At 43.6% G+C, this 9,200-nt stretch overlaps 2 protein-coding genes across 2 annotated transcripts; both read right to left on the reverse strand.

Moving 5' to 3' along the window:
• Positions 1-97: 97 nt before the first annotated feature.
• Positions 98-2,595, reverse strand: arl6ip4 (ADP-ribosylation factor-like 6 interacting protein 4). Its single transcript, XM_083904870.1, has 5 exons — positions 2,359-2,595; positions 1,918-2,271; positions 829-946; positions 652-721; positions 98-565 (listed from the first exon to the last, which is right to left on the reverse strand). Exons 1-5 carry the CDS (start codon positions 2,519-2,521, stop codon positions 509-511), a joined length of 762 nt encoding a protein of 253 aa, XP_083760996.1. The 5' UTR covers positions 2,522-2,595; the 3' UTR covers positions 98-508.
• A 1,947-nt stretch (positions 2,596-4,542) lies between these two features.
• Positions 4,543-8,378, reverse strand: mthfd2 (methylenetetrahydrofolate dehydrogenase (NADP+ dependent) 2, methenyltetrahydrofolate cyclohydrolase). Its single transcript, XM_083904966.1, has 8 exons — positions 8,204-8,378; positions 6,391-6,575; positions 6,156-6,278; positions 5,912-6,064; positions 5,713-5,820; positions 5,525-5,617; positions 5,300-5,425; positions 4,543-5,215 (listed from the first exon to the last, which is right to left on the reverse strand). The coding sequence occupies exons 1-8, from the start codon at positions 8,281-8,283 to the stop codon at positions 5,067-5,069; spliced, it is 1,017 nt and encodes a 338-aa protein (XP_083761092.1). The 5' UTR covers positions 8,284-8,378; the 3' UTR covers positions 4,543-5,066.
• Positions 8,379-9,200: the final 822 nt, after the last annotated feature.

Below are 9,200 nucleotides of genomic sequence, written 5' to 3' on the forward strand. Positions count from 1 at the left end.
ATGAAATTTTGGCCTTTTTTTCCCCCTTGCACCGCCCTCCCTCCCTCCCTCCCTCCCTCCCTCTCCTACATTCGATTATAATTTAACTTGATTTAAACAGAATCCACTGCCAGGTTTATTTTCTGGGATCATTGACTTCACACAGAGGCAGATTTATTCCAAGAAAAGAAACGTGACATTTAAAAAAAGGTGAGAAAACGTCTCAAGAGTGGGTGTGGAATATGAAGCCAACACGAGCACACAAAAGTAAAATACATGAAAGTGAATATTAAGATCATCTCAACATTAATTCTACACTTATTATTTGAATTGGCTCAGTGAAAATGTAAAAAAAAAAAAAACTTATCACATCAACCTGAGACTGGAGTAAAAAAAAAAATCTCTCCGTCTAGTTCATCTTTCATATTCAGAGTAGATGACACTGACTTAATCACAGGTAACTGTTAAAATAATAAAATATGAACTTTACACACACACACACTCTTGAACTGTCATCAGACGTTGTCTTCTACCTGTTGATTCCCAGCTTCTTCTGGAAGGCGTTCCCATCTCCCTTGGTGGATTGCTATGAGACAAACATTCACCGTCAGGGTACAAGGTAAACGTCAGAATGTTTGACGTCGCTACGGCGGCTGAAAAGTTCCTTTTTACCTTGTTGATCTCTTTGTGTTTTTCCCGGCTCACCATCTCCTCTATGATCTCTCCCTCTCCCCTCACGAGTCTACAGGAATGCAGAAAAACGTGTCACATGTTACAGTTAACATGTGACACGTTAAGTGAGATAATCGTGCATCGGCGGCGGCAGCAGCAGCAGCTGCGTCGTCTCACCTGGTCCGTCCTGTTTCGGGGTCCACCACCCTGCGGATCACGCTCTGCCGGGCCTCGTACTCCTCTTTAGTGAGAGGCCTTTTTGTGGAGAGCCGGGCCTTCTGCTCATCGGTCATGACTGCGGGAGAAAACAAGACTCGGTGTCAACTATACCTGACGCTTACCTGCGCTTTTCCTTTATAAAGTTCTAGCATTACTCGGCTTCCCGTTACTATAGAACCTCTCAACCTGGGCATTGTCGTCATAGCACGGTTGCAAGAAACCGCACTCTTCGGTCTAAAGCATTAGAATCGGTTGATTAAAAAGATTAGCTCGGTACTTCCTCTGTCTGACGTAGTCACTGAACTAAAAATACGGCTCAACGGGTTACGATCCGGCTCACGGTCACCGGCTGAGATTTTTTCCAAATGTCCTTGCTAAATGTTGGAGATTAACGTACGTTTTCAGGATTTTAAGGTCATGACTCTTCCAGTGACGACACTCTCTGACCAATCAGTGGCCCAGCAGTTTGTCAACGTCACGCTTTAGTATCGACTCGGCTCGCTTGGAACCTTGCCAGACCAGGTACTATCACTAATGGAAAATCAAAAAACAACAACAAAACAACGAGTAGAGCCGAGTCAGGCCGTGCTAGAACTGTGGAGTGGAAAAACAGAAGTTACACACTGGAGCTTTAATGTTGGGCTCCCCCTGTATTTTCCCAGCAGTAAACCTATACTTTATAAACATCTCTCTCTCTGATCTACAAATTCTGGAAACTTCAGTATGTTTAGTTGATTATAGGTTTTAGATGTAATGGAGTTTGAGCTCGTGTTTCAGGCTGTGGGGCCACTTCTGTGAAGAAGGTAAGGACCTCTCTTTACGGAGGCCGGCATCCTGCACTACAATGTTTTTTTGCACAACCAAAGAAGAACAACATCCTGTGTGCTATGTGAAGGCCACTATACTGAAGCTCCCCTGACGAACTCGGGGGGAAAAAGAGGGGGTGAGCAGTGTCGTCCTCTGACCTCTAAAACCTCATACAACCACGCTTCAAAACACCTGAACTAACCCTTTAACACCCCAGTGTAAAGTACTGTGATGTCTCACCAGGTCCGAGCTCCGCCGTCCCCTCATCGCTCTCCCACATCTCCAGGTATGATGGTGGTTTCTCAGCTGGGACACAGGACAACTGCGCCTCCTCTTTCTTCTTCTCCTTCTTCAACAACTTCTCTTTCTTCTTCTCCTTCTTCTTCTCCTTTTTCTTCTGTTTCTTCAGCTTCGCCGCCTCCTTCTTCTTCTTCCTCTTCAGCTCCTTCTTTTTCTTCTTCTTGGCTTTACTTTTTTTCCTCTTTTTTTCCCTCTCATCACTGGACGAGGATGAAGATGAGGAAGAAGACGATGATGATGAGGAGGAGGATGATGAGGAGTTTCTTCTGCTCTTCTTTTTGGGGGTTATCACATCTGAGGGGGGGACAAAGAGAAGTTCAACAGAGGTTTTTGAGAGTAAAATTTCGCTGCAGCAATACGTTGCTCATTTAGAGTGCCAACCTTGGCTCTTGTGTGGGGGTTTCTTTGACGACCTGCTCTGACTCCTGCTGCTGGACGAGGAAGAAGAAGACGACGAAGAGGATGAAGAAGAGGAGGAGGAGTGTCTACGTTTCTTTTTCGTCTTTTCTCTGCCGGCTCTGTCCGGTGATCTGCTGCGACCCATCGTTAAAGAAACCGCACGAAGAGAAAAAGAAAAGAGAAGATTGAGGAGAAAATAGCAGCCGCTTCCCGTTTACAGTCCTGTGTCCGTCTTTAATTTCCCTCCGACTCAGTCGGCTGATTAAGGTTCCTAGCAGCGATGTGTCGGTCACGAACGAGCTGGTTCTTTGAAGCGAACTATGGCTTCAGTTTCTTGTTTTTATTCCGTGTTTAAACGCGTTTCTATCTGCTTTTTGTAACAGAGGGGTTCTACAAGCAAGTCGTTGTATTCAAGTGAGTGGTTTCACAGAGTTACAAGGGTCTTTAAATGCAATTTATTTTTTATTTTATTTTGAATACGCACGTACACAGGATGTATTGAATAACGTATGTTTACAATTATCACTGAAGTGAAAACAAGCCGAAACCGGGCTCAATTTGGCTCAATTATGAAATGTATAAATTCAAATTTAGAGCCGTTTGGGAGCTGAAAGAGCCGACTCTTTGGGAGCTGAGCTAAACGAGCGGGTTCACTAGAAAGAGCCGGAATGCCCATCACTAGTTCCGACAGTTACCTTTCACGCAGTTTGTCCACATTTGCAACTCTTTTAATAATGAATTAAAGTCAACAATTAACCCGCATTAGAGACATTTTACAGTGTTTGCCCACTTCATAAGCTCATGCCCACTTTGTGCAATTTCCAGGCTTCCTGGGTTCTAAGTGGGCACGAGCTTGAATGTACAGTATCCCATATGGTTTCAGTAACATGAGACCCACGTGGGAAGTCCACGTGCGCAAACACAGGAGGGGCCACCATGGAAAACATTTGGTAAGCGTGCTTGACATGCTGGCTGGGTCTGCTAGTGATATTAGTACACACTGAACATTGATATTAGTACACTGAACCTTTCACAAATGACACAAGTGTTGATTTAAAAAAAAAAAAAGCTAATTATGCAAATGTTCTTTTTTTTGTTTCAGTGTTCAAGGTTGCATCAGGTGAATCAATCCAGGCGTTTGCACATTTGGATGGGTCACTGTAGGAAAAAACCCACAGCTTCCTTACTGTGAGCAGTCACACCTGTGGTTTTCATGCTGAAACATGTCCAAATGGCTGCTCTGTGTCCTGTGCATGTCTCATGAAGGAGATGTGAGTTCCTGTTTTTTGTTGTATATACAGTTTTAAATGTGTAAGTTGATGCCTGCTCAATATAAACTGCAGACTCGCAGAAACCCACATCAACCTGACCACCGCGAGCACCAGGCTGGTTATCCTTACAGATCTAAACTACAACAAGAGAGAAATTGGACACGGGAGACAAAGGGGAGGTTAAAGGGAGGGACATAAAATATTATTCATGGTGTCAAATTATGTAACATGAAGTGACGGAACACCACAAGGACTTTTGAAAATATTGAGTAATGTCTATGTAAAGAATCTGATCCGTGTGTGGGAGGGGGTTGATGTGCTTTCTCTAATATAGTTCCACATGTTCAGATTCAGTTGCACTTATGTAAATGTGCAGTTCCCCTCATCAGTTTGCCTCCAAGTCATTCAAAGGGTTAAAAAGACTGGGCTGATGTAATCCAGGGCAAAGTTTTCATGAAATGGATTCAGAGACGGCGACTGAGATTAGTGTAAAAACAAATAGTCAGAATATTTTAATTCAGGTTAAATTTATCTGATTTATTTAAATTTAGTTTATCTTGCAGTATTTTTTAAATGTTTTTTTTTCTTTTCTGTTGCAATGTTGTTTTATTATTGTTACCTGTTCTGCTGTGTCATCGCTGCCCTTTCAAAACTGTTTTTACTGTTCCCTGTAAAGCCCTGTGGAGTACCTCGCTGCAGACAATGTGCTATGCAAATAACTGCCATGCCTACTTAAAGAAAACATGTCTCTGTTGCAGTTATGTAAGGCTGGATCAGAGGAGATAGACATAAATGGACGGTGAATTGTGACACTGGAAAAACGGCAAGTATCGAAGATCACAGTAAGCATTCAATTCATGACAGGGAGACACAATCATGGCACAGACGACGTCAATGTGAGAACATATTAGCAATATTTATTTCAAAGATTTTACAAAGGCAATTGTGGATCTTTAAAGCTTGTATTACTGTCAATGTTAGCCCTTATCACTCTTGATACAAAAGGTTAAACTAACGGAGAGAGAGACAGTCATTCGGCTTCGACTGCTCATTAGCTTAGAGTTAAATACTGTAACCTTTCTCCATTCGTGTTTAAATAAGATGCCACTGTTGTAATAAATTAAACAATCTCTCGAGGTTCCTTAAAACTCCAACAAAACGACGACATTGCACATGTTAAATACCGAGGGCCATGTTGTATCAAACATTCAGCTGCATGTGGGAATGCAACAGTCTAAACATGGACTTGAAGTTCGGAAAGGTCTTAGATGTCAGCAGGATCAGATCCGTAGAGCGATCATCTTTCCGGTACGTGTGCTATGGGAGCTCATTGGGTTGCTCCAAATAAAAAAAGGCGGAGGGGTCGTAGTGTTGGAGGGAGTGGAATGTGTCACTGCTGCTCGGATTCGCTCCAGCTCATTACGACGCAGCCGCCATGCGGATCCTCTCCGGGTGAAAGAGCAAAGCGTTCTTCGCTGCTTTGATAGTGTTTTTCATGAGCATTGCCACGGTCATGGGTCCCACACCTCCAGGTACTGGAGTGATGAAGCCCGCTTTCTGTCTCACACCTGGATAAGGACAGAAAGACAACCTTAGAGACACAAGAGTGGCTTCCTGCAGATGCACAACCACGTTCAGAGTCCAGCCCTTACCTTCAAAATCCACGTCTCCAACTAATCTGCTCTTTCCGGTGATCGGGTCCGTTATTCTGTTTATTCCGACATCAATCACCGCTGCGCCCTCTTTGATCATGTCCGCCGTGATGAGGTTTGGAATCCCTGATAGGTCACGAACACACAGTTCAGTTAGACCACAGGAGCAAATCACAAATATCATCATCGTCGTCGCATTGGAGGCAGACGATTGGTGACACTAACCTGCAGCAGCTATGACGATGTCAGCGATCTGCGTGTGTTGCCGAAGTTTCTCTTTTGGAGTGTAACGATGAGAGATTGTAACAGTGGCATCACCTGCAATAGAACAGAATCAGAGTTTAGTGTGTTTTGTTTTTTATTTCAACTCTTTAACTCCTAACATAATCATACACAGAAGAGTCATGACCTACCTCCGGGTCTCTCATGACGCCCGTCTGTGTGAAGTAACATTGCAATGGGCATGCCTACGTTCTTGGAGCGCCCTGCTACCACAACATTCTTCCCAAGAGTAGGAATACCTGACGGACAAGAATTTTAGACAATTAACTTCAATGTTTGTTTAGTAGCATTTCATACCCTACAAGGAAGTAAGTGTTCTTTCCCCGTTACCTGTTCGTTTGATAATTTCCCAGACTCCCCAGGGTGTAGCGGGAAGCATAGTGGACTGATCCAGACACATGCGGCCCACGTTGACTACATGGAAGCCGTCAACGTCCTTGGTCGGGGAAACCGCGTTACAGATGATTCGTTCGTCGATGTGGTCTGCGACAGAAGAATGATTATGAAACACTCTGAGCAGACACGGTAGGACATAAGCGATTTCAGTTTCAGCGACTTGTCAGTTTCTCCGTACCTGGCAGTGGCAATTGGACTAGTAGGCCGTCCACACGGTGGTCTGTGTTGAGTTTGTCAATCAAATCCAGTAACTCCTCCTCGCTGATGTCTGGAGACTTGACAATCGTCTCGCTGGAAATTCCTGCGGGAGATTGAAGTCAGACAAACGGCTCAAAACACATGAATACAATTTGTCCTTGTGCGATTGTCGTCATAGAGGCTTTGCACGAACGCGTGCCCGTTTTGTCACTCACCGACATCAGCTGCCGCACGGGTCTTGTTCAGTACGTAGGAGTGACTGGCTGGGTTGTTCCCTACTAGAACCACACTCAGGTGTGGTCTCCTGTTGCCGGCATACATCCACTTCTCCACGTCGGCCCGGGCCTCCTCCCGAATCTTCCATGCTAGTTTCTTCCCTGAGATGACAACTGCTGCCTGCCTGAGGGAGTCAACAAAAACACTTGGATCAGACGAGTAATCATTAACTTGCACAATGGATTAACAAAAGAAAATAGAGCGAAGTTTAAAGAAGACTTTCTCATTCAGCTCAATAATATGAATAATCAATAAACCTAAATCCATTTATCTGTAGGCAAAGGTTGTATTTTACCTCCTCCTCCTCCCTCAATAGTTCTGCCTAATAAAGGCCTTGCAACTGACGAGCGAGAATGTGGAACAGTAGTACAACAAAACAAATTTGCTTTAAATTTTAATGCAGGGCCACATTAACTCTTATGGTCATGTCATTTTTGGTTGCTGTTAAACAAAGATTTTTGACACCAGAAACCTGTAATCCATCTGGACCGCCCACTCTTGGCAATCGCTAATTCTATCCTTAGAGCCTCCTCTCCGTCTGAGATGCCAACGCGTTTTCTAATCCAAACGTTTGGTGTAAATTGATAAGAAAAAAACGAGAGAAATCAATAGCGAGCAGCTCTTTAATGAGGATCTAATCAAAAAAACGTGTCTTTGAGTGTTTGAAAGGTGCTTATAACCGGTTCAGCCTATAGTGCGGCTTTATCCAAACACAGCAATAGGCTTTTTTTTTTACTATTATGTAACGACTGACACGGAGAGTAACTGAGGAGTAATGAACCATCAGCAGTGACATAACACACCCTTTCAGCGTGCCAAAAAAAAAGGAAAAAAGGGGTGAGGTCATGTCAGTGTTCCAGGTTCACAAAAAAAAGTGTCACAATTACACCTGATATAAATGTAAATAAAACAAAAGTTAAATAAATCCCTCTTTTTTCCCTCCACATAATGTTAAAAAAAATCACCTGTAGGGAAGTTGATTTGGTTATACAGAAGTCCTACTTCTGTTATTGTTGCTTTCCACCACATGAAAAGTATTAATGTTTGAAAAGGTGTATCAATGTTTTGTTATTAGGTAATTATTCATGCTTATAATGTGATGTGTGCTTTAGGTGATTAATCCCATGACAGCAGATCATGTGCAGGGACCACACGAGATTTGGGTTTCAAAGGCATTATCTCATTAAAAGTATGACAGTCATGCTGAACTCAGCACGTTCCCAATCAATACCTGCACGAAATCCTGCACATACTCACTATCATCTCTCCTTTTTTTTTTTTTTTTTAGTTCTTTATAAACATTTTCAAATCACGTAACTATGATCCAGGACACGGTGGCTGTAATGCATATGCAAAGCTTGCCACTGTGCTGTACAAGTCAGCTGCACCTCGATCTCCACTTGAAACCTGGCTCCTGAGAACGCAGGGTGCAAGCACTCACAGCGATTTCATCAGCCACCAAAACTGCTGCACTTCTGCCGGTGTGCCGCTAGGGGCGCGCGTGAACGTGACCAACATTAAGAACGATACAATCAAACAAACCCTCGCTCAATATAAGGCACGATCTTTGCGTTTAAAAATGAAAAGTCGACGTAAAAGCAACATTAGGCGCATTCGGCGTATAAATGTAGGCGATCGAGGCACGTTTAATTGTCTATTTCTGTGCTGTGAAGACCGAAAAGACCCCTGGAACATGTGATACAAGTAGAATGAAATGTTCCCGGAGGAGAGGAGCTTGAGATCGGCACTCACCTCGACGCGGACGTGTGCAGCTTGCTGACGTGATGTTGGGAATGCTGGCACAGTTTTGTAAGAGTCCTGATTGCTGCCATTCTGTTCGTCTGAGGGAAGAAGAGCCACCGAGGCCGGTCACAAAACTCAGAGTCCTAAAGCCCGGGCTGACGGAGAGGCGTATGCGACCGAGTGAGGGCGCGACGGGGCCTTTTAAAGGCTCTCCTCGCTCCTCTCCCGTGACGTGCGCAGCCTGCATCACCATCATCTGCCGCTGCTGCCTGCTGCCGCTCCCCCTGCTGCTGCCGCCAGATAATAAAGGTTTCCACCATGTTTCCACGGAATTCAACTCAACAGAGGTTGCTCCCACGCACAACCTGAAGTACGAGCTCAAACAATCAACTAAACATACCATAGTTTGAATAACTTGTAGGTCAGAGAGAGAGTAAATGTTTATTAAAGGTGGGGGAAAAGGAAAAAGACTATGCAAGTCATGGCTATCGCCGGAGAGTCCACATTAAAGCTGCAGTGTGTAACTTCTGTCACAACGCTCTGAATTTTAGTCGGATTAAGACAACAATTTGGTCCAATTAAAATCCAGCTAGTCTTAGTCGGACTAACATACCAGGATAAGCATACCAGCTTCATAGCTATCTATATTACTCATTCTCACTTTCACTGTGTATTATATGTATTTCCAGATTGTCTACTTTATTATTGTATTATTTTATTTTATTTCCTTTTATTTTATTGCCTATTTTACGGTTTTATCTATTTTACGGTATATTTAGTTCTTGTTTCCTCATGCTTTATTTCTTACCCACTTTGAACGACACGGCGCATTTGGAACAAAAACAATTTCCCTCCAGGTATTACTAAATTATTTTGATTCTGATTTTAACCCTGATTACTGCTACACATATACGGTTAAGGCCCTGGTATACTTCTGTGCCGAAGTTCGCATCGCATATGGCAGACCCTGGTATATTTGCGCGCCAGGCTCTTGTAGTATCTCGCT

This window comes from Microchirus variegatus (assembly GCF_963457635.1).
Source record: "Microchirus variegatus genome assembly, chromosome: 18".
Taxonomy (NCBI): Eukaryota; Metazoa; Chordata; class Actinopteri; order Pleuronectiformes; family Soleidae; genus Microchirus; species Microchirus variegatus.

Coding starts and splice junctions, on each gene's coding strand:
- arl6ip4 (XM_083904870.1), bottom strand. CDS start 2,521: ATGGGTCGCAGCAGATCACCGGACAGAGCCGGCAGAGAAAAGACGAAA. Junction 2,272..2,358: donor ACCCCCACACAAGAGCCAAG/GTTGGCACTCTA, acceptor TCCCCCCCTCAG/ATGTGATAACCCCCAAAAAG. Junction 566..651: donor AACACAAAGAGATCAACAAG/GTAAAAAGGAAC, acceptor TTTGTCTCATAG/CAATCCACCAAGGGAGATGG.
- mthfd2 (XM_083904966.1), bottom strand. CDS start 8,283: ATGGCAGCAATCAGGACTCTTACAAAACTGTGCCAGCATTCCCAACAT. Junction 6,576..8,203: donor CTGCACACGTCCGCGTCGAG/GTGAGTGCCGAT, acceptor TGACTCCCTCAG/GCAGGCAGCAGTTGTCATCT. Junction 6,279..6,390: donor CCGTGCGGCAGCTGATGTCG/GTGAGTGACAAA, acceptor AATCTCCCGCAG/GAATTTCCAGCGAGACGATT.